Source organism: Hyaena hyaena, unplaced genomic scaffold (assembly GCF_003009895.1).
Source record: "Hyaena hyaena isolate Hyena2069 unplaced genomic scaffold, ASM300989v1 scaffold_531, whole genome shotgun sequence".
Taxonomy (NCBI): Eukaryota; Metazoa; Chordata; class Mammalia; order Carnivora; family Hyaenidae; genus Hyaena; species Hyaena hyaena.
In genome coordinates this window covers 751,551-779,035 of record NW_024081164.1, presented here as the reverse complement: position 1 = coordinate 779,035, position 27,485 = coordinate 751,551, and the positions used below count along the sequence as shown (strand labels likewise).

The 27,485-nt window shown below is 55.4% G+C and overlaps 1 protein-coding gene across 1 annotated transcript in view; it reads left to right on the top strand.

Moving 5' to 3' along the window:
• Window positions 1–27,485, top strand: part of LOC120247574 (cadherin-23-like) — a 318,028-nt gene that overhangs the window by 273,693 nt on the left and 16,850 nt on the right. The window contains exons 15-20 of the mRNA XM_039255551.1: window positions 11,331–11,395; window positions 13,100–13,337; window positions 14,833–14,938; window positions 17,165–17,292; window positions 21,943–22,015; window positions 23,715–23,831. Of these exons, the coding sequence (XP_039111482.1) occupies window positions 11,331–11,395; window positions 13,100–13,337; window positions 14,833–14,938; window positions 17,165–17,292; window positions 21,943–22,015; window positions 23,715–23,831 (727 nt within the window). The remainder of the gene's footprint in view (window positions 1–11,330; window positions 11,396–13,099; window positions 13,338–14,832; window positions 14,939–17,164; window positions 17,293–21,942; window positions 22,016–23,714; window positions 23,832–27,485) is intronic.

Below are 27,485 nucleotides of genomic sequence, written 5' to 3'. Positions count from 1 at the left end.
AAGCCTGGCTTCCCCGAGAAGTAGACCCTGAGATGGGGTTTGCAGGCAAGCCGTTTACTTGGGACATGGCCCCGGGTAACCCAAGACTGGGGAGTGAGATAGGTCACCAGAGGGGGGCGTTGTGGAGCCACTTACCATGAGGGGCTATTGGAGCTCTGTCCCCTGGGAAATCTGTGGGGTGAGACGAGCCAGTCCACCTCAGGACGAGGTGGCTGGGGTCCTGATCCACTGACTCCAGCCCTCATTGATGGAGGGCAGCTCCCGGGATACCCTCTCGTGCCGAAAGAAAGCCCGCAGGCCAGGAGTGGCCCAGACGCTCTGAATAAAGCAGCCCCGGAGGGGTGGAGGTGGGCACCAAGGGGGTTTTTGCGTGGGGTTTTGCGTGGCCCCGGCTGCTTCTGCCAGTTGGGCGCCTCCCGCATCTGGAAGGCGAGGGTGGTATAGTACTCCTCCTCCAGGATGGGAATGGAAATGGAATGGGTTAGTACACAGACTTCTTAGAATAACGCCTGGCACCCAGTCCGGACCACACAAGGGGGAGCTGCTATTACTGCTGCCCCTGTCAGTATCCGCTAGGGCTGCTTTGTCCATAGAATGGGATTGTGGCCTCCATCTTGCTGGTTGCTTTAAGGATTAAGGACAAATCATGTCAAGTTCCTCCCGCGATGCCAGGCCCACAGGTGACGCTCAGCAAAGTGGGGGCCTCAGTTCCCCCTGTGCCTCCGAGGGGAGCCCCCACACCCCTCCTCCGGGCACCGGCTCCTGCGTCCTCCTGGGGACCACCAGGCGCGGCCAGGCCCTGGGCGCTGGCAGCCGCCTGCCACCGTGACAGCCTTTGACATCCCATAATTGCTTTCCCAGGAAGACTCCTTTAAGCACAGAGCTGCTGGCCAGAGCAATTTGCTCCCCATCAATTTTTATTTCCAGGTTTTAAAATAAAGAGAAATAAAGAAGGGGGTGGGGGAGCCCAATAACAACACAGTGCCTGCAGTAACACGCTGGGGACCCCACTCATCCTGAGGGCACCAGTCAGCCCGATTCTCATCTCTCCTCCCCCTGCCACACAGGACAGACCCCTTCATACCCTGGGTGTGGACCTGGCTCCCGCGGGGCACAGCGCCCATCCCCCCCCGCCCCACACCCAGCCTGCAGCTGGCCCAGAGCAGTTAGAGCTGGGGGTGGGAAGACTGCTACTTGCTCCACTCGATGCTGTTCTCACCACGGGGCACTGATCTGAAGCACCGTACATGTAGCGCCTTTAATTCCCATAACAACCCCGTGAAGCAGGTACTATTAACCCCATTTCACAGATGAGGCTTAGAGTGGATGTCACTGTGGTCACCCTCTCCCCCCTCTTTTCCCTCCTCCCGGTCCCCTTTCCTCCTGCCCCAACGAATCCTTCTGGCGTCCTTGCCGCCTCCAAAATCCATCTACTCAGGACTGGGGACTCCTGGCTTGTCATTGGTAGGAAGGACCTCACAAGTCATCCCACAGAATCTTTTCATTCATTCTTTCACTCAGCTACTGTGTGTGGAGGGTGTGCTGTGTGCGTGCCACTGATTGGGCGCTGGTGATCCGTGGGAACAAGATGGTTCCTGCCCTCATAAAGCTTACAGTCTGTGGGAGGAGGTAGCCATTGAATGTTCACCCACATGTTCCAAGCCCTCTCCCCACCATGTCCAGCCACCGGCAAGGCCTGTTTGCTCCAGCGGCGTGCAGCCAGTCCCCGGCACAGCCCCGACCACGCTGGCCCAAGCCCATTGCCTCTTAGCACTACTGACCGCTGTGATCACTGCAGCTCCCAGCCCACGCAGCAGCCAGCGGGCAGCTGAGGGGGCTTCGACAAACCTAAGTGGGTCCTGTGAGCTGAGCCCCCTGCGGTGAGAAGCAGCGCTGTTCTATAGGGAACTATAATGCAAGACTTGTGAGGCAGGAACAAGCCTGCCCTTCAGGAGCCCTGAGGCTGCGCAGCAAGAGCGAGTGACCCAAGGATGGCTCGATGGCTCAGTGAGGAGGTCAGAGGCCGCAGAGGCGGGTCTGCCTCCGGGGTTGTGACAGGCAGTTTGGATCTTAACCACTCAGGGAGCCTTTGGAGCTGGCCAGTGGGGTCTCAGGTCATTAGTCCGCCTCTGATGGAGGCCGGGATGCTGACACCAGACCAGAAGTGGGCCGATGGGTCCGGAGGCTGTGTGTAGCACGCTGGCTGAAGCCCAGTGTCTTTCTCAGGTGCCCCAGCTGGATGGTCAGGGCACTGTGCCATTTTGTTGGTGCTTTCACGATCCCACGCTTTGCCCGAATCCTTTCGGAAGCCCTCGGTGCCTGGTCTTGTACTGTGCATCCCAGTCCCGAGGAGAAGGGCATTCGGACCCTCAAGGAGCAGAGAGTCCTTAGCAAAGAGGATTTAACACACCTTGCACAACAGCTGGTTGTTGGTGGCTGTGGGGAGGATGGGACTGAGAGACCCTGAGGACTTCTCTGTGCTCAGCACCATGATGATTTCGTCTGCTGTGGGCACGGGTGACAGAGGGGTGGCTGTCTATCCCTGATCCATGACGGGACGTGAGAGAGGAAAGGCCCCCGTCCCTTTCTCTGCAGCCCCGCCACAAGCTGGGTCCCCACCCTATTGCAATTGCTTCCCCCAACTCCGTGACTCCACCCTCCCATGGGCTCTGAGCCTCTGGCCCCATCCCCAGCCTCTCCAGTGGCACCCTCTTGTCCTAAGCTCTCCTAAATGCCCAGAACTCCCAACAGCAGGACCCAGGAGGTTTCCTGAATATATTTCTCTTCCTAGGATCTGCAGTGTTCCCGTGATCTCTCCTGTACCCCCTCATTCACTCCCTGGTACCACTGCCCCTCTGGAACCCTCCCTTCTTATCCCCTATACGCCATTTTCCTTACAGCTGCTGCCGTTTCCCCTCCTCCCAGGAGTGTGTCCATTCCCCTGGCCAAGACCCCTGTGCAGGTGCTCAAGCAGCAGCTGCTGCCCACCAGACACCGGCCATGCACCCACCCATCAATGATGGAGCAACTGACACACCCAGCATTTCCCCGGAAGTGTGGGGCTGACTATTTCCCGGCCATTGGCTTCTGCCTCGTGTCCTCGAAAGAAGCAGAAATCCTCTCGCAGAGCATCACGGGAGGGAGTGCGGGAACACGGGAGAGGACCAGGCCTCCTGGGCCTGATCCGGCCCAGTGGAGGTCACCCCGCCTCTCGGCTACCAGCTTCCTTCCGCGGAGTGCCCCCTGCCTCTCGCTGGCCACACCAGTCTCTCCGCGCTTGCAAGAGTGCAGTTAATCTCCCATAGTTTAAGGAGTTATTCAGAGAGGCTCAGCGAATGATGAATGTGGAAAGCATTACCAGCAAAGCACCGGGGCTCCGTGGAGCTGTTTAAAAATGCATTCTCCCATGTAAATTTCTGCTCCATCAATCCTTATGACATGTCAAACATTGCTATTGTTTCCTGAACAAATTGTACCGTGTGCCCTTCTCTGCAGATTTGTGCACGGGAGCAGAACTGCTCGCCGGCACCCGCCGCCTGCTACCATTGCCAGGACCCAGGGCTGCTGGGGAGGCAGCTGGGCCCGCCTTGCTTCAGAGCAGAAGCCCCGCGTGGGGTGTCTGGGCGCGCATGCATGACGGGGGTGCAGGCGCCGGTGGGGAATGATTGAGTGAGTGCCCGCCAGCTGCCAGCCTGCAGGGAAGGGCACACAGGTGGATGGGAAGGGGTGTGGAGGAACCAGAGGGGCTGCAGCCTGGGTGGGGTAGAGCCTGAGACTGAGCATGAATGTGAGTGTGTGTGTGTGTGTGTGTGTGTGTGTGTGTGTGTGTGTGTCTGTGTGATTGTGTAGTGGGATAGGATCTAAGCAGACAGAGAGACAATTTCTATGGGAGGCAGGGGTATGGGAATATACTAGGGGCTGTCTGAGCCACAGAGAGAGGAGAGAGAGAGAGAGAGAAGGAGGGAAGAGTGAGGACATAGGAAGAGAGAAGATACAAGGACAGGACTTTGAGGCTGTAGAGAAGAGCAGTGGCTTTTTGAAACCATGAGAGATGAGGGTGTCTGTCCCCAGGGAGGGATCAGCACTGTCAGAGCACAGTGGCACCCAGTGGGTGGCAGTTCAGAGGAAGGCCTGGGAAAAGGCCAGCACAGGCAGGAGCAGCTCGGGGCATAAAGCCCAGCATCAGTGATGGGTCTCTGCAGAGCTGGTAAAGAGGCACCGCAATGAGGTACAGGGATATAGGGGGAGAGCGTGTCGGCAAGGGAGGCCCTTGGTCCAGAGCAAATGAATGGAAGGGGGTGGCAGATGGTGACTACTCACTGAAAATAGGCTGGGGCACAAGGGGGCCCTTACGAGGGGGCTAGGAGAGGAGAGGAACTGACTGCTTGTGAAGTAGTAGGTTCTGAGAGTGGCTATGGAATGTGATGGGCCAGGCTGGGCAGGGTTGACGGCATACAGCTGGCATATAAGTTGAAGGGAGCACTGTATCCAGTGGGTGCCAAGTGGAGAGCCCTGGGTGGGTTGGGCGAACTAGGCTGCCCTGGCCTTCAATGGTGATGGCCTCTCTGGGTCCAGGTCCTGAGCCACCTGCACATACCAAGACCAAACTTGGGCAGAAATGGGGGTCCTTATCTGAGGGCCGGAGGCCTTGGCTGAGGGACCTGCATTCTGGAAAGCTGCAGCCAGAGACCCCTGATCTATGATAGGCATGGCTGGAGGCTCCGAACCTGCCCCTTCTAGGCAGAGGCTGGGTTAGGAGCATTAAGGCAAGAAAGAGATTGCCATGAGGACCCTTCTAGCTTCTAGAGGGCGAGGACAGTGACCCAGTAGGAGCACTCTGAATCCTATGGCTGAGCCCTCAAACTGCAAGAAGACCCCTCTATCCCAGCCCCTTCAGCAGGGGCAGCAGGAGAGAGGAGTGGTTAATAGCACACAAGAGCACAGGTGAGATCGTATCTTGTACCGTGGCCATTTGACCTTGAGCACGTTGACTGACCTCTCTGAGCCTTAGTTCGATTCTGTAAAATGGAGGTAATACTGGTGCTGGTCCCACTGCTGCCAGGGTAGAGCTATCAGGAAGACGGAATGAAATAAGGTGTGGGAAACGCTGGCCACAGTGCATAGCACATAGTGTGTGCTGGAAAGGGGCAAGGGGCACCATCTTACCTGCCCCCTGCCCCATAGCCAGGGGCAAAGATGGGCGTTTGTGACTCAGGCCTGGCCAGTCTGTGAATTTGGCTTTCCCCGCACCACAGGCTCACCTTGTCTTAACCTTTGGAATCTCCCCCTCCGTGCGTATTTATTGTTTTCCTTTTTGTCAGCAGAAGAAAATTACACTTCTGCCGGCATTGTCCATCACGGAAATAAGCACTCGCAATGCAATTATAAAGGCCCAAATGAGGGGATTAGTTTTGCTGGTGATGCCAGTGTTGGGGAGAATCAGAGGAGATGCCTTATCAATCAGGCTCCGGACGGCAGACGGTCCCAGCCGCGCCTTCTCCCCATCGTGCCACCAGCAGGGACGGCTGCTGACCTGCGGGCCCCTGTTCCTGAGCCACACGCGCTTGCACTGGAGGAGGCTGGTGCAGTGAGCCGCCTCCGAGCTGGGGGCCCGCAGTAGGGCCCTTCCCCAGAAGCTCCCTGGGCTTCCCAGTGTCTGGCCAGTCGCTGTCCTGCAGACCCAAATACACCTGAGCAAGGAGGTCTCTCCCAGGACTCATCAGTCTAAAATAGCGACCCATCACCCGCTAGACCCTTTTCTGCTTTATTTTCCTCACAGTCGTGACCACTGTCCGAAACTATGTTCCTCAGTTATTTCTCCCCAGCATTCTTGCCTTCTCCTGACCGTTCCTCATGTGCCAGCAAGGATGTTGGCGTACTTTTTGCTGCGGCTCCAGAACCTGGTCCAGTAGCTGGCACATTGGAAGAACCCAGAAAACATTTGGTGGATACATGACTGAGAGTGTCTGGTCACTGTCTTCACAAACACGGGCCATTTGGCAAGTCCCCTACTCAGTCTGCAGGGCTCAGGCCAGATATCAGAGCTTGAGGGACTCAGCGGAGAGGCTGCACCCCCTGGGCCACCTGATCGGCCCCATTCTGGCTGCCCATGGCCCACCATGGTATCTGCTGATGGAAGGCATCAGCCTCCACCCCAGAAGGAAGGTCATGCCAGCCCTCGGTGGTTGGCAGTGGAAATGCCAGATTTTACTGACTTTGGCAAAGATCTGGACCCTCTGCTGGACACAGCTGAGGATACAAAAATGAGTTAGATACAGACTTCTTTGTCAAGGGGTGGAAGTGGGGCAGACAGGTAGTTTTCAGAAATGTCAGATTGTACCCCATATCCCCAAACAGGTACAGCCAACAGCTCTTAGATCAAAAGCAGTGAGCAGTCAGGGAGCTGCATAAGTGAGGGGGCATTTGGGGTTGGTCCTGAGGGATGGGCTGGGGTTTGGATGGCAGTTACAGAAGGCGGTAAGAGAACAGTGCAGATGCATCATGGAGAGGCAGATACTAGGTGGCCAAAGCCAGCCAAGCCTTGCCACCAGGGTGCTGGTCTGGATCCATTTCAGCAACAGTAAGGAGCCATCGCAGGTGGATTCCTCCTTTTTGAGCAGAGGAAAATCATTTTCGCCTTGCTTTGGACCTGGGCCTCTTCTGACAGTCTCAGTTAGCAGTAGAGTATACTAGTGTGTACCTATGGGTGGGATTCTAGCCCTGGGGGACAGTAGTGGGTATATAGAGGCACCTCAGGGGAGGCCTGTAGCACAGTTGAAGGGCTCACCTGGAACACTGGTTTGGCATTTCTTAGAATGGCCAGGGACAGTTTCAGAGCCACCCAGCCTGGCCAGCTGGGCCATCCCGTCCCCCATCCCTGCAGCTGTCTGACTGGCCTGCAAGTCCCTGGACATCAGCCTGCAGGAAGATGGATGTATGTATGCATTCCTAGAACATGGCAGGTAGGAAGGTGTTCATGGCATGAGGGGGACGTGTGTCCTCTGTGCACTGACCCTGGTCACTTCCCAACCACTCCTTCCTAAAGCGGGCTCAAGAGTCACTGTCTGTTTGGCATAGCAGAGCCGCTCCCTGGCTTCCACGGGAGGGACGTGGGGGTTACGTATCCATCAAGACACTAAACCGTTTGGAGGCCAGCTCTGCCTCTGACCACCTATGAGATCTTGGGCAAGTTACCCGCTTAGAATCCTTTCTGCTTCTTCATTTGGTAAAAGCAGGGAGCAGGGGTCATACCTAGCTCCTAGGGCTGCGGCCAGAATGAAGCATGTGTGTGTGAATGCATGTTGTGGAGGTGTGGAGGCAGATGTTGCTATAGGTGACAGAGATCCTGAGCCCCCCTGTCCCAGCCGCGTGACCCCACCATGTTCTCAGGGAGCGGCAGCCTGATGGGAGGTGCTTCCAGTGTGTCCCGGAGGGTGGAGTCCTAACCCAGCCTTGGGGAGACAGAGGACAGAGGTGGATGAGCCAGGCAGGAGAGGAAGGAAGCGGTCCAGGCAAAGGGAGCGGGTGGGCTGCACCAGTCTGCACAGAGCTGCACATGGTCTAGCCTGGCTCCGTGATGGGACTCGAGCCGGCAGCAAAGGCCTGATGGCACCGTGTGTCCCCCACCGGCGCGTGTCCCCTGAGGACACCGGGAACCCAGGAGGGCCTTCAGCAGGCCCACTGAGCGATCGGATTGGCTGCCTCCACCCAGGCACAGAGCCCTTGCCCCTGTCCCACCCACGCCCCTGCCCCACAGCTGGCCCTGGCCCCAGTGCACCGCGAGGCCCCCAGGGGGTGCCAGCTGCCCCCACCCTGGAAGGGGCACAGAGGCAGCTTTTCATCTCCTTATTCTGCTTTGTGCGTTTGAAAAATGAAAGTTCTCCCTCTCTTCTTCACCAGGCATGCATATTTCATACGGTCATTAGACAGTGGCACTAAAGGACTCACAAATCTTCCCTGGTCAGCATCAGCGGTTTGGGCAGCGAGAGGCCTCGGGGGAGAGGGGTCACTGTGGTAGCCATGGCTGTGCCCAGTCTCCCGGGGGAGGAAATGGGGATTTGGGGTGGGAGGTTGGAGGCCAGCATCTGCCTGGGGAGAGAGGACTGTCCCATCTTGTTCTCTAATTTCCCTGGGCCCCAGGGTGAAGGAGCCTGGACAAGGGGACCTCAGGGGTCCTTCCTGCCCTGACAGTCTGAGTGCAGTTCCTTAGTGCACCCAGATATGAAGGGCTTTGTCCCCAGGGCCAGGAGCCCCTCCCATGGTTTGATTGGGCCCCTTACTTTCTGCATGGCCCAGCCCTCCCTTTCCTCCTGATCTCCTCCAAACCTCCTAGCTGCCCTCTCTGGTCCCTGTCCCCTTCTCTCGGCCGTTTTTGCTCCCTCCCTCTTTGAATCCGCTCTCCTCCTTGGCTTTGTTCCATCTCTCCTCCCCCCCCCCCGTTTCCCTCCCCCTTCTTACTAGAAATTGTCCATTCATTTCCAAGCATTTATGAAGCACCCGCTCTATGCCAGGCACTGTCCGTGCTGAGAGGTGAGTCCGGGAGATGCAGCTCTGCCTGTATTGTTCCCACAAACTCTTTCCTTTGACATATGAGGATGCTGAGGCCTGAGGGGGGTGATGTTCGGTCATACGGTGACCTGGGCTGTTGACCCTGACCTAGAACCGGGGTCTCTCCACCGCACTGACCCCTCACCAAGGGCTTGATGCATCTAGTCCGTTCTCCCCCAGACCAAACTGCTGGGGGCGTAACTGCATAGTTGACCAGTTAGTGAAATGAAAGGGGACTTAGGGGCCCCTCACCCCCCCTTCTCTTCTGGCCCCTGGGTGGGGAGGAGAAAGGTGGGCTAATTCTAAGGAGCTTTGTCTCCTTGCCCCTGGATTCACCAGGTGCAGGTTCTTCTGAGAACAAACTCTCCTCTTGGTTTAGAAGCAGTAACACACAGAGACCAAGGGCATGGCAGTACTGCATTGGGTTCAAATCCCTGTGCAGCTTTGGGTGAGCTCTTTACTTTCTCTGTGCCTCAGTTTCCTTAGCTGTAAATGTCCTTGTCTGTAAAAATATGTGACAAGGGGGAGGGTCTGTCAGGGAATCAGCCCTGTGTAGGAGGGTGGGTTACATCGCTCAACATCTTCCTGGTCACCTATCCGACCTGCATCCCTAAGAAGCTGTGGTGTCCTTGGAGCCTGGCGCAGTGCAAGTCTACACAGTTTGCTAGAATGCAAGTGGTGGGGACATTGAATGAGAATTTGGGCACAAGAGGTAGTCCTGTAAAAGCAGCCTCCGCACAGTCCCAGAAATGGCTTCGTTCTGTAGAATCAAGTTTTTTGGGGTAACTGAGACCTGAACCCTTTGGGTACAAACATTTTTTCATTTGAATCATTCGGTATAGAAATACACTATTGACTTATCTGCCTTCCTGAGATAAGTATACTAAACACAAATTTTTCTCAGAAATTCAGCTTTATCACAAAGAACATGGAATTTAATAGATTTCACAGAATCTAGAAACTTTATATTTTTTAAGGTATATTTATTTTTTGAGAAAGAGAGTGAGTAAACAGAGGAGGGACAGAGAGAATGGGGGGCAGAGAGAGAACCCCAGGCAGGCTCCACACTTTCAGCACGGAGCCTGATGGAGGGCTCGAACCCACAAACCGTGAGATCATAACCTGAGCTCAAGAGTCAGACGCTTAACCAACTGAGTCACTGAGGTGCCCCGAGAATGTAGGAACTTGAAAAGACCCTCAAAAAATACTTAGTACAAAGATTTTGAGGGTGGGGGCAATAGAGGTTGGTAAGAGGGTTCAAAGTTTCAGCTATAAAGATGAATGAGGTCCAAGAATCTCATGTATGACAACATGGTGATTATAGTTTATAAGGCTGCAGCGTAGAATTGAAATGTGCCAAGAGAGCACAGCTTTAGTGTTCTTGCTGAAAAAGTTTTTAAAAGGTATATAAGTGAGGTGACGGATATGTTAATTAACTCAGTGGGGGCATCCTTTTACAACGTACATGTAAATCAAATCATCATGTTGTACACGTCAAATATATTGCCATTTTATTTGTCGATTATACTTCAGTGAAGCCAAAAAATAAAAGTATTGAAACAAAAGTTTTTATTAGTGGAAATTCTATCCAGTCATGGCCCTGAGAGTAAAGCATATGCCCCCAGGGTCAGCCCAGGGCGTTTCCTCCTGGCATCTGGCGGCAGGTGGCAGACTGCCCAGCTTCAGGGCAGTGAGTGGCCTGAATGACTCCAAGCAGAGTCACAGTGCCCGGCACATGGTGAATGCTTACTAAGGAATGAGTGAATGAACGAATGACTGGTGTCATTTTAACCTATACCGTGGACAGTAACCAAGCCAGGGACAATGCAGGAGCCAGAAGTCCCAGCCACAAAAATCTCTGCTAGAAGTGCTGCCATCCTAGAGAACGGGAGAGATGGAGAGGGGCCCCGGGGAGGTGGCCTAAAGAAAGGAACCCCAGGCTGGGAGTAGGGGTCCCTGATTCTGCCCACTTTCTTTTCACCTGTGTGTGACCTAGAAGGGTGACAGGAACCCACAGGACCTTGCTGGGGACTGGGCCTCAGTTTTGTGCTCTGTGAAATGGGTAGAAACCTCTGTCTTCCTCATCATGTGGGACAGTTGTGAAGATAAAATGAGGTCCTAATAAACATGGGCGGTCTTTGAAGATGGACAAGGTGTGACGTCAGGACAGGCTGGGAGTGGTCACCGTCTTTACCACTGTCATCAGCATAAGGCAGGCTTCTCTCCCTCCGGTCTCTTCCGATGGCAAGTGGCAGAGGGCGAGTTGGACTAGACCACGTGAAAGAGGTCTGGTTGGACTCACAAACCAAACTGAAGGTGGAAGGGATGTCGGGGTCAGGACTCTAGAACCTGTAAGTTTCCGCCTCTGTCCTCCTAGCTCTCCTCTGGGGGCACCTTCATTGCCCCTATATGTCCAGCAGCTGCTAGTCCACGTTGTTCCTGGAAGGGAGCTTTCAGCCCCAGCAATAGCAAGAAGAATCCTGGAGAAGGATTCTGATGGGCCCCCACTGTGGTCAAGGGCCTCTCCCAGCCCAGTGCCTGTGGCCATGGCAGCACAGGCAGCTCCTGCTCAGACCACTTGCTCCTCCCCCAGAACCCTGCTTTCCAGCATCAATGTCACTAGCCGTTGGTGACTGGTGGCAACGTACTGAATAGCACACCTCTAGAAGATGCAGCCAGAGGAGTTGTGTGGGCAGACCGTGGGTTTGCTGTGGACATTTCCTGGTGAGATCATGCGGTCCGCTGGGTCTGGCGGTAACGAATTCCTGTTCTCACCTTTGCAGGCAACAGACAACGACGTGGGCACCTTCGGGGAAGTCAACTACTTCTTCAGCGATGACCCTGACCGGTGAGACCCAGCCCCGGCCCCTCAGGACTCACTCAGTAGCCCCTCTGCTACTCACGAGGTCCAGGAGACTTCTCCGTGCCCAGGGAGGGAGCCGTGGCCCCATGGCTAGAGCACTGAGCCAGGAGTCAGAACCCACGGGCACCGCTGCTGGTTTGGCCCTGGCTGTGGCACAGTCTCATCAAGTCCTCTAATCTCTCTTGAGGCACAGTCTCTGACATTCAAAAGACAGCCTTGAGCTTTGGGAACGGAGAAGCTTTGAAACATTCACAACGACACAGCAAGCAATGGCCGTAGCAGCAGCTGGCACTTAGGAGCCCAGACCGTGTGTCCGGCTCTCTGCCCAGGACTTTACACGCATTGTCTGATGTAACCCCCACAAGCACCAGAGGAACTCAGCACTGGGCACTATATCATCCTCACTTTACAGATGAGGAAATGCAGAGAGGCTGAGTCCCTTGCCCAAAGTCACACAGCTGGTGAGCTCGAGGGCCAGGCCTCTGCATGTGGTCTTCGTCCCCAGGCCGCCCAGCCTCCAGCAGGAAGGGGCTCTCCACGTGCCTTCAAACATTAGGGTGGCTTCCCTCCCCACCAGACCTGTGCCAGCCCTGCCCTGTCACCCTCCATGGTTCTGGGCCTCTCTTTCCTACGTCTGCAGTTGAGCTGAAAGGGAAGCCCTCTCATTTTTAATGTGATCAAAAGCCAAGTTGAAGTCCGAGAGCAGGTCTGCTTCTAAAAATGGAGTGTCCATTGCATCTAGAGGTTCCACAGGAGTAAGACAGTGGCCGTCAGCTTGGATTACTGGTCCTAACTATCTTTGTGAATGAGCAGGAAGAGACAGTGACCGTTAGGGGCATCTGGCCGTTCTCTGCCACTTGGGACAGAGCCTCAAAATGGGAGGAAGGAACTAGCAGCAAGAGAAGTGTACAGGGCACCCTTGTCCCTCAGGGCACCCTCAGGGGCCCTGTCCTGATCACCTTGGATTTCCTGATCTCTTCCCATCTCCTTTCCTGGGCTTGGAGCCGGGACCTTCTGGGCTCGCTGGCTGGCAGCTGTGGCCCAGGTCTGGGCATACAGATGCCAATTGACAGCTCAAGGGAGGCTCCTGAGGGGATGTTGAGAGGAGGCAGGTAGAGGGATGGTCTTGCTGGACCTTGCTCCTCCCCGGGCTCTTGCACAAGCCTCATCCCTTGAGCAGAAGGCCAGGGGTATTCCCCAAGAGATGACCAACACCCCTTCCCCCACCCCCAGCTGGATACTTCGCCACACATTTAAGACATTCTGGCGCAAAACCATCTGAAATGGCAGAATCTCTGACCATCACAGTTCTACGGCATCTAAATATCTGCACTAGGCAGACATTCCTGCTCACATCAGGAGGAAGGTCCTTCTGCCTCAGTTTCCTCTTTGATGAAATTAACCTGCTCCTTCCGGTTCCACAGCTGACTCTTGTGTGTGTGTGTGTGCGCGCGCGCGCGCACACACACACACACACACACACACAGAGTGTGGTCCTGATCCCTGCCCACCACCTCCCACCCCACTCTGCATGAGAAATAACGGGGCTTTTCTTATTTAGAGCAGATATCTGACTTCATTCATCTCTGCTTATCACCTCAGGCAAGGACAGGCTGGTAAATACAGGCCTTACCTACAAGCTGCTTTACACCAGGGTCCCTTTCTCTGCCTCTGTCCTATCTGACCTAGGTTCTCCCTGGACAAGGACACAGGACTCATCATGCTGATCGCCAGACTGGACTATGAGCTCATCCAGCGCTTCACCTTGACCGTCATCGCCCGGGATGGGGGTGGTGAGGAGACCACAGGCCGGGTCAGGATCAACGTGTTGGACGTCAACGACAACGTGCCCACCTTCCAGAAGGACGCCTACGTGGGGGCCCTGAGAGAGAACGAGCCTTCCGTCACACAGCTGGTGCGGCTCCGGGTAAGAGAGAGGCCACGGCCTCCTGCGGCCCAGCCCTCCTCCCTCCGTCCCTCTGTGCCCTCATCACAGAGCCGCCAACCTGCCATCCACAAAGAATTCAGCCCAGATCGGTCAGGCCTCTGGGCATTCCCTCCTGTCCCTGGTAACCGAGTGGGCCAAGGGTCGGTGTCCACTTAAATTTCAGGTCGCCCTTCCCCAAAGGGATGTCCTCCCCATCTCCCTTGATAAGTGGCAAGCAGGATCTCACAAAGGACCCCCATCTAGGCCCCTCGGTGGCTGCGTGGAGTCAGGAACTGTTGCAGCTGGACAGAACCAGAGACCGTGGGGCACCACCCACTTCACAGACGGGGACACGGGAGGGGAGACGCAGTCCCCAGAGGTAGAGGAGTAGTAAAGTCAGGTCCGGAACTCAGGAACCCCCACCCCCAATGTCCTCCCACAGTGGGTCCCCCACACATCATAACTCTGACCAGAGACTTCTGACTGTCCTCACTCCCCTTCCCCACTGTGCCCACCCGGAGGACCCAGAGCCTCCATTTACAACGGGTCTCTGAAGCAGGCAGGGTGAGGGCGGGGAGCAGGGCCGGCACGGGGTGGGGGGTGCATAGAAGGCAGGCCCCACCCACCATGCCCATCCTCCCACGCAGCTCACACCCAGGCTGGTGGGACGCCCTTGGGGGCCTCTGGGATCAGAGGCATCTGAAAAGAAGCTAATTAATAAATACAGTCGCCCCAGACAACAGTCAAGGGAAAGAAGGATCTGTCTGACCCCATCCCAGTGCATTCTCCCTCCACCTTGCATTTGTGCCATATGCAGTGATACCCACTGTGTGCCGGACTGTAGGTATGCGGCAGCAGTCAAGAAATGGAAGGTTTCTGGGGTGCAAGGGGGGCTCAGTCAGTTCAGCATCAGACTTCGATTCAGGTCATAATCTCAACATTCTCAATGAGTTCGAGCCCCACGTCAGGCTCTGTGCTGACAGCTCAGAGCCCAGAGCCTGCTTCGGATTCTGTGTCTCCTTCTCTCTCTGCTCCACCCCTGCTCGTGCTCTGCCTCTCTTTCAAAAATAAATAAACATTAAAAAGGAAATGTAATGTTTCTGCTGTCATGGAGCGGACCGTGCGGGTGAGGCCGGCAGAAACTGAGTAAGATGCCATAGGTGTGGAGGGACCAGTTGCGGGCACAGCACAGGGCCTGCCTGGTCCAGAGGTCAGGGAGGGCCTCTGTGGGTGGGCTGTTCTAGTGAGACTGGAGGGTCTAGGAGATGGTCACGCCAGGCATGGTGGTGAGCCTCTCCATAAGCCCCGGCCTTCCCTATTCCCTAGGTCTCCAGCTGACCTTCTAGATTCCCACACTGGCTCCACCCTCCCCAACATGGGAGCCAGCCTCCCACTAAGGAAGGCCTGGATCCCCCAAAGCAGGGGACCCAGGGGGGCCCGCCCTCTTCCAGCCCTGGCCCCTGAGGGCTCACGTGCCCTGTCTGCACTCTTCCAGGCAACAGATGAAGACTCACCTCCCAACAACCAGATCACCTACAGCATCGTCAATGCCTCCGCCTTTGGCAGCTACTTCGACATCAGCGTGTATGAGGGCTATGGAGGTAGGTGTGCAGTGGGACCGAGGGCCCAGCCGGGGAAGAGGGCCTGCAGGCCAGAGAAAGGCTGCACACTCACGCCTTGCTCGGGATGGGGTTGGCCAGACACCCTGACACCCTGGATGACCCAGAAGGCTGTCCCATAGCCCATCGGCTGGAGCGACAAGCCAGGGACCACCCTCCTATAGGATCAGGGTCTGGGTCTCTGATCAGTTACATCCTTCTGTGGGTTGAAGGCCATGGTCAGCCCAGAGTCTGATGTTACCGCAGTCTGCAGGGCCCCTGCTTCTTGCCAAGCCTGCCTGGGCAGGTCCACAGAGGCTTGTCAGCCCTCCTCTGATCCTTTGGGCGTGTTTCAGCTGCCGCCGGGCCGTGGCCACTCCCTGCTGGGTTCAGGCACAGTCCCATACTCTGGACCTTGCCCTGCCTGCCCCACTGGTGCCTATAAGCCAGGCAGAGAATAGCAGCAGCAGCCTCGGGCTCCAAAGTCATGAGCCCACCTTGTTTTGCAGATGAGGGGCACCAGAGGTCCCGAGAACAGGGAGTGACTTGCCCAAGGTCATGAGGCAAAGGTGTGCAAGCAGACTCGTGTGATCTGGCTTCTAGTTGCCTGTGCACCTTCTTCTTTCAGTGCCTCTCTGTCCACAGCAAAACCCAGCCTCTTTGAACCCCTTGCCACTCTCTCCCCTCAGTGGCCACCTCTGTGTCTTTGCAGACTCTGTTCCTTCTGCCAGGAAACCCTTCCTCTCTGTCTCTTTGCTCTGCTTCCCTTCGCCCATTAAGTGCATAACCTCTGGCTGGTTTTAAGGGCTCATGCGGGCATTCCCTCCTGTAGGAAGCTTCCCAGATGCTTGAAGAGGAGTTAGGTGCCCCCAAGGCAGACTGGATGTGCTTTGGGTAACTCAGTCCCAGCACTAACCCCTTGTGTGCCCCACAGTCGGGTCAGAGAAGTGTGGCCGCAGAAACTGTAGTCCTGGCCCCAGGTGCTGCAGCCTGAGGGTCCCTATAAAATCCATGTCCCCCGTTTAAGTTCCATCTGTCTGCCGCTTGCACACCGCAGCCTCTTCTTGACCTTCCCCTTAGGCTTTATATTACTAAGGCAATGATTTTGCTCCCATCTTCCACATGGAAAGTGGTGACTTCATATTGTTGTCAGGCCTTTGCAGACCACCAGCAACCCCCACGCCTGAGCCAATGTGCCTTCCCTCCCCAGATGGAAGTGGGGAGGGGGGAGATGGCATTGGAGGGGGGGCATCTCAGCTACCTCAAATCCTGCCTTTCCACTCTGCCTGCCTCTTTGGGTGGAGGGGTGTCTTTACCACCTTCAAGCAGAGATCTACTGAGAGAAAAGTCTAGAACCCCGTGCCCTGAATAACCCCCCAGGAGTGTAAGCAGTGCCCAGAGCAGGCTGCTGGACAGGCACGGAGAGCCCACAGGGTAAAGGGTGAAGATGAAAGAGGGAAGAAGAGAGGAGAAAGGCCACGGGAGGGAAGGCAGGGCCATAGGAGATGGAGGGTCTGCACCCCACTGTTGGCATCACCCCCACTAGCCCTGAGTCTGGGCAGTAAGTGGATGAACCCTGTGCTTATTTGGACGGCCAAGTGGTAAGAAACCAAACTAGTGAGACTGAGGCATGATGCTGTCCTCTGAGCAGCCCCCAGACTCATGGAGCGTGCCAGATAAGTAGGTGAGACAGACAGACAGATAAGCAGCCAATCGCACCCCATGGGGAAGAGCCTGGGCTCTGAAGTCAGACAAACCTAGGCTCAAGTCCTGCCTCTGTCAAGTTGCTAGCTGTGTGACATTGGGCAAGTTACCGAACCTCTCTGAGCTGGGTTTCCTCATCTGTAAAGCAGTGCTTACATCACCACCAAAATAGTCCACACCAAGTGTGCTCAGCACTGTGCCTCGCATCTATCAGGCAGTCAGTAAACCTAATTCAAGACCATGGGTCTCCAGGAGTTCAGGGGAAGGAGGGGGAAATGAGGCAGGGCTGGCCAGTCTGTGCCAAGTACATCCTTCCTGCCGCAGGGGACCCCTGGCTGGATGAGCCTCTAAAGTCTGCTTCTCAGGCTCCACACTGACAGTGCCGAAACTGCTTGAGATTCTCTCTCCCTCTCTCTCTGCCCCTTCAACACTCACTCTCTCTGTCTCTCTCAAAATGAATAAACTTTAAAACGTTTTAAAAAACCTGCTTAGAGAGGGCCTGGGACCCTGTTCCTGTCATTTCAGTGATCAGCGTAAGCCGTCCTCTGGATTATGAACAGATCCCCAACGGGCTGATTTATCTGACAGTCATGGCCAAGGACGCTGGCAACCCCCCTCTGAACAGCACTGTCCCTGTCACCATCGAGGTGTTTGTAAGTACCCAGGGGTGCCCATCGTGCCCTTTCAGGGTGAGGGGTGGTGAGTGCTTCCTAAAGTGGTGGGGGCCCTGCCTGAACCCAGTGGTGTCCGACCATGCCCCCACATTCTCGGCTGTCCCCACAGCACTGGGAATCGCCCAGCAGACCGCCCCGGAGGCTGCCCCCAGGAAACCTCTGTCAGGCTGTGTCCTTGCTCAGCCAGGAAGGCCCAGGCCCTGGGATGCAAGATGAGCCTGACCATCAGGCTCTAACTCCATTAGGGGGCCCAGGGCACCCGCTGGGGAAAGAGCTGGAGCTCAAGCAGGAGGAAGTGTCGTGGGATTCCCTCATTTAGAGCCATACTTTGTGAGGTTCAAGGGAATTACTGGAAGGTCATCTCTCTTTCTGCCTCTCTCTTTATGCATGTCCTCCTCTTCCTTTTTTCTTTCCTCTTTCTGCTCCTCTGAAGATCTAAAAGGGCCTGAAACCAAACCACAGCTTGTCTGACATGAATATCAAGCACACGTTAGTGCTTTTCCATGTCTGAAATTATCAGTCACTGAATCCATCTCCACTCTGGTTCATTTGCCCCGTGCTGCTCCCCCGGCGATCCCAGGGATGCAGATCCTGGTCTGACGGGGCACCAGTGGGCCTTTCCCCACCAGAGACCTCCTCACAGTGACTGCGCAAGCATGCGCCCCCCCCCAATCTCATAAAGACTGCTGCCTGCAGGAGAGGGTGAACGCGTGTTGACGGAAGAGTTAGTGCATTACCAGCTCCAGGAGGATTAGATCAGATTGTCAGGTTAGGAGATACGCTGCGATCTGACATCCGCTCGCGAAAATCTCTTCCAGAGCAGGCGTGCTAGATGACCTTCCTGGCCCAGCCGGCTTCACCAATAGCCTCTGGCGCTGCCCCACACCCAGCTTTCTGAAGCCTTGTCCTCTCCACCCTATACAGGGGACTCCGGGTCCAGCTCCTGAGCGGGAAGGTCCTTGTCTGCGCAGGGACCCCTACTTGCTTGGTGCATAGGATGGGCTGACAGTGATGAGGTCAGGGTGAGGCCTTGCAGGGAGCCCTGCAGGTGGGCATGCGGGAGCAGGATTCTGGGGTGGCATCAGAGGGTTAGGCTGTGCAGAGCCAGCAAAGAGAAGGGCAGAGTCTGAGGTGCTAATTCAGGGAGTGGCAGGAAGCCCCCCAAGGAGGTGGGGGAGGGTAGAGGAGGGCAAGGCTGGAAAAGAGATTCCCAGAAGCCTAAACACTCACTGCTTGCCTTTAACCTGCAGCGCAGCACCCCCCCTTTGAAGTATTGAGCAGAGGGTGGGTGCCAAAGAACCAGAATGCATTCTCTTCCAATCGCAACGTCTTGGTATTCTAACCCATGTGACCCTGACCCTCGTTTCCCAGTCTTGATTAAACACAGCCCCAACCTCCCACCCCCAGTCCTGGTCACACTCCTAACCCTTGACCGACTCACCCATCATTTCCAACCAGCTGGTATTCTCCGCTCAGGCAAGCAATGACTTCCCTCCCCTCCCCTCCCCCACGCCCCCCATGCGTGCAAGTTGCAGTACCAGGTCTGCACATGTGCCTGCGAAACTGGTTCCCCCCTCAAGGGGGCACTGTGGATGGAGGGAGGCACATAGCTGTGGAGGTGTATGGTTTTGAAACCGGGCTCTACCACCCTCTAGCTATGTGACCTGGGGTCCTTAACGCTCTCTGAGCCTCAGTTTCTTCATCTCCAAAATAGGGATGGATAATCATGGTACTGCCTCATGACCTTGTCATGAGGATTAAATGAGGTCTTGCAGGTGGCACTTGGCACCTATAATGTTGACTGTTGTCACAGCTGGTAAGACAGACGTGCATCCCATTGGCAGCATCCATGCACACGCTATCTCTGGTACAAATGGGAATTCCAGAGAACTCAGCCAGCCAGAGAAAAACCCCTCTAGGTTTGGGAGAGGCGGATGAGGCAGAGGGTGAGAATAGGGGAGGTCTAGAGAAGTAAGTTGAGGTGGTTCTCCAGGGATGGGCAGGCAGAATTGGCCAAATGGAAATGAAAACTTCTTAAGCTCCAGTCAAATGTCAGGTGCTTTCATATTACACAATCTCTCTTAATCCCACTTGACAGATGAGGCAACTGAGGCTCAGGAGGGGCATAGAGCAGGTCCCAGATCACCAGTGCTTTCCTCACTTTCTGGCTAGTAAGTGGCGTTTGAATTTGCTTGCAGTCCTGGTAAGCTGGGATTTTAATCCTGACCTGACTCCTGAATTCACATTCTTCCCTGAAGCCCTCTGCGTGTGATTGAGACAGGTACTCCCCTAGGTTCGTGTAAATTTCCTGGAGCTCTTCTTAAAATGCAAATTCTTATTTAGTGAGTCTAAGGATGGGCTGAGGTTCTGCATGCCTAACAGGCTCCGGGCAGTGTTGATGCTTCCGGCCAGGGCACCAACACTTTGAGGAGCAAGGCCTTCCAAGCTCTGCCCCGATGCGATCTTAAAACCCAGGGACTACCCCAACCCCCAGCTTCCTAACCTGTGAAGTGGTTGAGGAGCCCTGAAGGGGCCTCTTTCTCCTTTTGCGTCAGTTTCTCCGGTGGAGCCAGGGCAAGCAGGAAGAGGGCGGCCAAGGGACCAAACTAAACTTTCATTCCCTGGGAATCAAAGCGTGGCCTCCCGCCCTGAGACCAGACAGCAGGGTCCCCGGGTGCAGGGGCGGGTGGGAGCAGGAATCCACTTGGCCTGGAGCTCCCTGAGCCCAGTAGGAGGGGTCATTTTCAAATCCCCTCAGAGCTGTTATGCAGGTCAGCAAGGGCCCTGCACTTTCCTTCCAAGTGTGCCCTGCCCCTGGCAGCGGGGGGGGGGGGGGGGGTTCTGGCAACAAAGATGGGTGCCATCTTGGCCATGAGTGAACATCCTCTCTCTAGGCAGAGCTTTGGGATGATAGAGTCACTTATGTCTAAGGACCACACTTAAAAAGGTCACCGCCTTTGGGTTGATTTTGCATGTGGGTGATTTTTAAGTAGCTGTCACTTGGCTAAGCTGCCGCCTCCATCCACCAAAGGGATTTTCTCTCAACTGAGGGGGAAAAAAAATCCCCAGCGAAGATAAGTAGCTCATGGCAGCACTCACTGCCCAGGTTGGGGGTGGGGAGAGGCAGATCAGGGCAACAGGGCTCCTGAAGGAAAAGGGGGCGGGCGAGAGGGGCCAGGTGATTCCTTTTCACCCACTGCTTGTTGGTTTTTAATAAAGAAGTCAAACTCGGTTTGTAGATTTCCCATTAGGGGACAATAAGCTTTTGTAGAGGGAGTCGCTGAATTAGAACTAATAGCGAATGCAGTGCCAGGATCCGAGGAAATATCACCGCTAATAAGTTTCTGCCTCATGCTCTGCCGCTGACATTCTCAACGCCCTCTTGCACAGCCAAGCAGAAGGCTTAGATCTATCCATATAGGGGGCACCCGCGCTTGCACCAGAGGGATGCCTGGGCATGCTGTTGGGGCACTGGACGTCAGGGGAGTCCTCACTCCATGGGTCCTCTGAAGCGGCGGGGCCTGGGGACAGGCTGGGGAAGGGGAAGAGCAACATTGCTTTCTGGGCACCCACAGTCTGGCAGGATGGGGTTCCCCAAAGTCCCAAGGGGTAGACAGCCGCTGTGGTGCCTCTCTCTCTCTTCCATTGCAGCTCAGCTCTAAGTGACTCTAAGTGACGCCCTCAAAGAGCTCCCATGTCCTTGGGGATTGAGGCCCTTGGGCATGTGCCTTGAACACTGCAGCCTAGAGACTCCCCAGAGCCACCGCCCCAGTACCCCCACCCAGGGTTCCCAGAGAAAGGGGAGAAGGCTGAGTCAGGTGGGTTAGCGGGGCTTCCTCCAAGAGGCAACAGGAAGAGGCAAACAGGAAGAAATTCGCATTGAGTGATTACAAAAAGCCCTGGGTGAGGACCAGAGTATTTAAGGGTCAGGAAGTCCCTGCTGGCTGTGGAAGAGGTAGACAGAGGAGGCAGAGGCCATGGCCGTGCGGCCCCTCAGCCCATGCCGGCCCTGACCACTGGCCCTCTGACCTGCTTGCTGGTGAACGCTGGGCCAGATGCTGGACTGCTCGAGAAATGGAGGAGTTGGGCTCCGGGCCAGGGTGTGCTCAGGGGGCAAACTGTTCTTGTGAGCAGAGGGGTCTGGAATTCAGGCTCTGGGGAGGCACCTGCCCCCACCTGCCGGCCACTGCACACTTGAGCATCTTTGGGGCTGGAGCGCTCCTTGCTCTCTTCATTTCTGGGGGCGGGGAGGGTCCTGGAACCTTCCACTGTCATCCTGGCGTGGCTGGGGTGGAAGTTTCGAGCGGGCACCCTCCACATGGAGAACAGGAGTAAGCTTGGAGCTGCCCTGAGGGACCAATGGGAGAGCAGGGAATCTGCTACTTCCTGCTTCCTTCATTCTCCATCTTCCTCACCTTTACCTGTCTCCCCAAGGCCTGGCCTCTGTCCCTGAACTATAGCCCAGCGGGGGCTCACCTGGCACCTGGCCCCTTCATGACATACCCCTGGCTCTGGCTATACGTCAAGGCAAAAGCCCTTCAGTGCCAGCCACGCCCAGCCTCCCCTTAGACCACGGAGCAAGCCCTGAAGGCCTCCCCGTCTCCTCCAACCTATCTGTTTTCCTTCCAGGATGAGAACGACAACCCGCCCACCTTCAGCAAGCCTGCCTACTTCGTCTCTGTGGTGGAGAACATCATGGCAGGTATGGGCTCGGGCGGGCGGGGAGGGTATGAAGGCAGGAAGCCGGCAGACACACCCACGATGAGTGAGGGGAGCCTTTGGAGGGGTCCCGTCATCTGCCAGCCAACAGCTGTTTACAGAGAGTGAGCACCTACTGTGTGCGGGTGCTCCACTGGGTACCTGATCCCCACTCTCCTGCCGCTGCAGCCTCGCAGGGAAGAGAATGGTCACCATCAGTAACCCAACAGCCTTGATTAAGTGAGTGACCCAGAGTCGTGAATTACAGTGCTGTGAGGCAGGTCCCAGGGCCGGGGTGGCCACAGGGTGGCCGGAAAGGGTGATATGTGTTCCTACATGAGAACACTCAGCCATGTCTCTGGTGGCAGGGCCTGGCTTGCGGACCCAAGGCCACCAGCTTCACATTCAGGTTCCAAGGAACCCACTCTGTCCTACGTGACAGTTTCACCCTTACACCCAGAGCGGACTGTTCTAGGGGGGAGAACCGCCCTATCAGGAATTGCTGCAGCATCTAGAAGTGTCAGGGATGCCCCTCCATGGCACCATGGGGCCTTCTCTAGAGCATCTCCAGGTACCTTCCTGGTGCCTGATGATTTTCTGGGCGGGCAGCAGGCTGTGCCCAGCCCCCACTTCCGTGTCCCAGTCAGGCATCCCCTGGAGAACATCACCGCTGAAGCAACCCCCCCGGGTCCCCCGCCATCCTCATGGCCTCTCTTTGGGAAAGGCCTTCACCTTGGCATTAACCCTCTTCCACCTTGTGCCTGGATAAAGGAGCTTTCAGGGCCTATGTACCTCTTCTCCTGCTCAGGGGAAGACCCAGAGTCAGATTAGAGGCCTCACACTCCCTGGAAGGGGCCAGAACGACCCGTCTATCTCACAGCCCTCTGCCTGGCCCCTTAGATCCCCGGGGACTGCTGATTCATCCACACAGTAGTAAGGCCAGCCTGTGGCTCAGAGAGAGCTACGTGGGGCTGCGCCCTGTGTGCGCATGCTTTCCCCTCCCCCGTCCTCACCAACAACCCCACAAGTTGGCTTTCTAGGTAGACCCATTTTACAGAGGAAGCAGCTAAGGCTCAGACAGTTGCCAGAGGGCCCCCGGGGGTTCCCACCTGGGAGCCGTGATTCTAGAAATCCACACACTGACCCTCCTCAGTGGGCAGTTGGGTAGCCATGGGGACTGAGGGAGCTGGAGCCCCAAACCCGGCAGACGAGGGGCTGGCCAGCACAGCTGGGAAAGGCTGATCCCCTGACCCAGGATTTCACAGAGATGGAAATGAAGATGAGGGCCTTAACTAGACTTTAAGGGGAAAATAAAAACCCTTATAAATTCCCCCTTGTGAACAAGATGAAACAAGACTAAAATTGAATACAATAAATGTGGAATAATTTAATATGGGGCCTCATTTCTTTCTGACTCAAAGTCAAAGCTGGTCAGTCTGAGTGTATTTCACATGACAAGCAGCCAGAGAAAGGTGGATAGCAGAGGTGGGCCCACCACCGTGGGCTCCGAGACCCCTTTCTGTGGAGCCTTGTCTCCACACAGCCCAGGGAGCTCTGGCCGCTGAGCTCCCTCTCATCCCCGAGTGCCCCAGCGTCAGGCTTCCTGCCTCCTGAAGGCGGGTCACCAGGAGGTCCCGGGTCCTGCTCCCAGGGCCTGGGGCTGGGCACCCAGAGTGAGCATTCTCCACTTCGTCTCCCCGAAGGGGCCACAGTGCTGTTCCTGAATGCCACGGACCTGGACCGCTCCCGGGAGTACGGTCAGGAGTCTATTATCTACTCCTTGGAGGGCTCCTCCCAGTTTCGGATCAATGCCCGCTCAGGTGAGCGCCCTTCCCCCATGGTCCCTGTCCTCCTTACCTCAGGCAGGCTCCCCACCCCCAGCCTGGGACCTGCCCCTTTCACTGGAAGCCCTCATTTGGAGCATGCCGGCTTGGAGTGCCTGGTTTCTCCCTGAAATACTAACCTTACCCGCCCCCTGAAAACCTGGCATGTGAATGTATCCACTATCAGAGAGCTTTCAGTGGTGAAGAGCCCTGGTATGTTTAAAGTGTGAGTTCCATTTTACCAACAGCTGGCTAACAGGCCACGCTTTGGGGGCTCTCTTTCCTCAAGCTTACACGTCCCCCTCCCTCAGCTGCTGACCTATTTCTTGAACTCTGGCTCCTCTTCTTAACACTGTGTAAGCCTTGGTTTCCCCCCGGTGGAAGGAGGCTGGTCCTGTTGGGGGTGTAGAGTGGATCACGTGAGCTGTTACGGGGAACACTCATAGAGTAGTCCTGGCACACGGGAAGTGCTAACAAAATCACCTCTTCACCGTCACTGTCTTCGGTCTTTTCATCCAGGGGCCCCATCCAGGGGATCCCCGGCTCCCTGCTCAGCCCACAGAGCCCTCACTTTTCTTCCCCCTTTCCCCATATGCCTCCTTCTGGATCTCCCTCCCTGGAAGCTGGGGGGAAAGGGGGCGGGGAAAAAGCAACAAGAGACCCCGGATCAGAGGCTGAGAAGGGATATGAGGCCCTTGGACATTCATTCATATATTCATGCGGGCATCAGCAGGGGTCTGTTCTCCACCAGGTGCTGTACGTGGGGCACAGGATGGAATTAGCCATGAGCTGCCCTCATGGGGCTCCCGGGCCATTTAGCAGACGTGCAAGGCCCCCCATTTCGAAGTGGCCCCAATCCTGTACTGTAGGGGCACTGCCGATGCCAAGTAGGCCAGCCCTGAAATCTCAGTGGCTCAGCACAGCAGAGATTCTAACTCACACAGCAGTCCAGTACCACGTCCAGTGGACAGCCTTCGGTTCTGGGACCCAGGCGCCTTCCACAGCTCCAAGGTCACTGCCAAAGGGAAGAGAGCCTGGAGTGCTGTCTAAGGAGATGTTTATGGCCCAGGCCTGGAGGTGACAGATGTCATTTCTGCCCACATCCTATTGGCTAGAACCAGGCAATGGCCCCGCCTACATGAAGGAAGCCTCAGGGGAAGTAGTTTCTGGCCAGCCAGCCCCTGTCAGGCAGCCATGCTAGCCTGGGAAGGAGAGCAGGAATCTGGTGGACACTGGCCACCTCTGTCTGCTACAGGCAGCCCAGGGAGGCATTAAGTTCTCCCACAAAGCCTGCCTTCAGCCTTTCTTTGACACCCTTTTTCTGGAAGCTAGGGGAGCAGGTGGTACTGACATGTATGAGCGCTAAACCTGGCCAGAGCCATACCAAGCCTCTACGCCACCTCTGGCAAAATGGGGGCCTTCCTCCCTGCTCTCAGGAGCATCCGCCTTCAGCGAGCCCACACTTCCATGGGGCTCAGAATAATACGGTTCATTAACACTAACCGGGTGCTCAGCCCGGCATCAGGCCAGTTGACCTCCTTCCCCACTCTGAGCCGCATGCTAGCGCATCCTTCTCCAGACGGCAAAACTGAAGCAGAGCAGAGGTCAAGTAACTTGACCATGGACTTGGAGAGCCTGAACTTCTGACTCTGGAGCCCACACTCCAAATGCTACTTAATATAAGCCACATTAGAGCCACATGCCGCCACCCACATACAGTGATGGGCACGCTGACCTTTCAGCACCCACCTGCCTCCCCAGCCGGGGACCGGCTCTCCACCCCAAGGCCTTTAATAATGACATGGACATTTTCTTTCTCCCTTAACACAGCTCCTTGCACTATGAAGGTCTAAGTGTTTTCCTCGGAGCTCCTCGGCCAAATTAGCCTGGCCTGCTCCACAAAGGTGGCCTTAATTGGATCTAATTTCCCAGACAGGGGTAGCCATCTATCATACCGACAAGTTCATGTTTAAAACTTTTTAGAGATTCATTTCTTCCTTGCCCTGCCGATTAATCGACACCACCCAGCAAGGAGCATGGCTCGGTGGGCAGACCTCTGCCAGTCTTTTGTTTTTGGCCTTAACGCCTTCACTGCCCTGCCCCCATCCGGAGCTCCCCTCTCAGCCCTGCACAAGCCAGAGGATCTGCTAGTGTGGCAGGGAGCGAAATGTGAAACATCTGGTCCAGCTCCCTTATTTGATGGTAGAATAAACCAAGTACAGAGAAGTCGAGTAACTTGCCGCAGGTCACACAGCTCAGGCAAGAGGAATTAGGGGGGGAAAAAAAAGACTTACAGCCCCTGCCTTGGGGTATTCTCACAGTCTGTTGAAAGGAAATAAGCCTTTGCTGAGTGTTGGGAACTTGACCTGTAGTTACTTAATCCTCACAACAGCTCTGATTCAAAGGCATACTAATATCCACTTTACAGATGAGAAAACCGAGGCCCCCCCAAAATTAAGTAACTTTTCCAAGGCTGAGCTTGTAGAAAGGGCTATACTCAGAATTCATATCTGGGCCTCACTGTCCTCAAAGCATCACTCTTTCCCATAGCCCCTTTGCGATGGTAAATGGCCTGCCTACCATGATGTGCTGAGGCTGGCACACCTCACCCCTGCTCCTGAGAGCCAAGTTCAAGCACCACTTCTACTCCTTGTTCAATGCCACCAAGTCAGTAGCTTAGAGTGGCCCTGGTGGGAGCATCACAACGAGAAAAATCAGGGAATACCTTTTTTGTTTTTGTTTTAGGGAGGCAGGGGTCAAACACCACAGCACCCCAGGTGTGACCTCTGTGTTTTAGTTATACAAAGAAAAGCCAGAAACAGGCAGGTAAATGATCAATTTTTTTTTAATTTTTTTTTAACATTTATTTTTGATAGAGCGCAAGCACAAGTGGGGAAGGGAGCGAGGGAGAGAGCGGATCCAAAGCAGACTCTGTACTGGGAACAGAGAGCCTGATGTGGGGCTCGAACTCACGAACCATGAGATCATGACCTGAGCCAAAACCGAGTCAGACACTTAACCGACTGAACCACCCAGGTGCCCCAGTGGTCAGTTATAATTGCTTGTATTTCATGGAATAACTTGCTTATACATTGAAAAAAACAAAAACCTCAAGGCAATATAATCATGTTACAAGGTAATGAAGGAAATTCTTTTATAACTATTCTCAGTGCCCTGTGGGTTACTTGTCCAGTAACGAGTCACCAGCATGAACATGTGTGACACACGTCATACATTTCAACACCGGGCACTCTTCTAAGCCTTCCGTGATGTCAACCGAATTAATCCCACAACAGCCCTATGAGGTGGCTCCTATTACTTTTCCCTTTTGACCAGATAAGGAAACTGAGGCACAAAGGATTTAGGTAACAAGTCTCAAGTGATAGGACTGCTACGATAATGTGAAAAATCTAACAAAGAGCTCTTTTGTGACCTGCCGTATTCTCTATCCCCTGACCCCATAATCAGCCTAGATTTTCCCACATGGAAAATGACTTTCTTATCAGAGGGTCATGTTGCCACCTCTGGCTTCCGGTTCCCAAGGCAAGGGTGCCATCCCCTTTCCCTTCATGAGCATCACCTTACAGCCTAGCACGTGCACACACGTGCACACCACACGCTGTCAGCTTGTACAGACGGATTGGCTCCCCT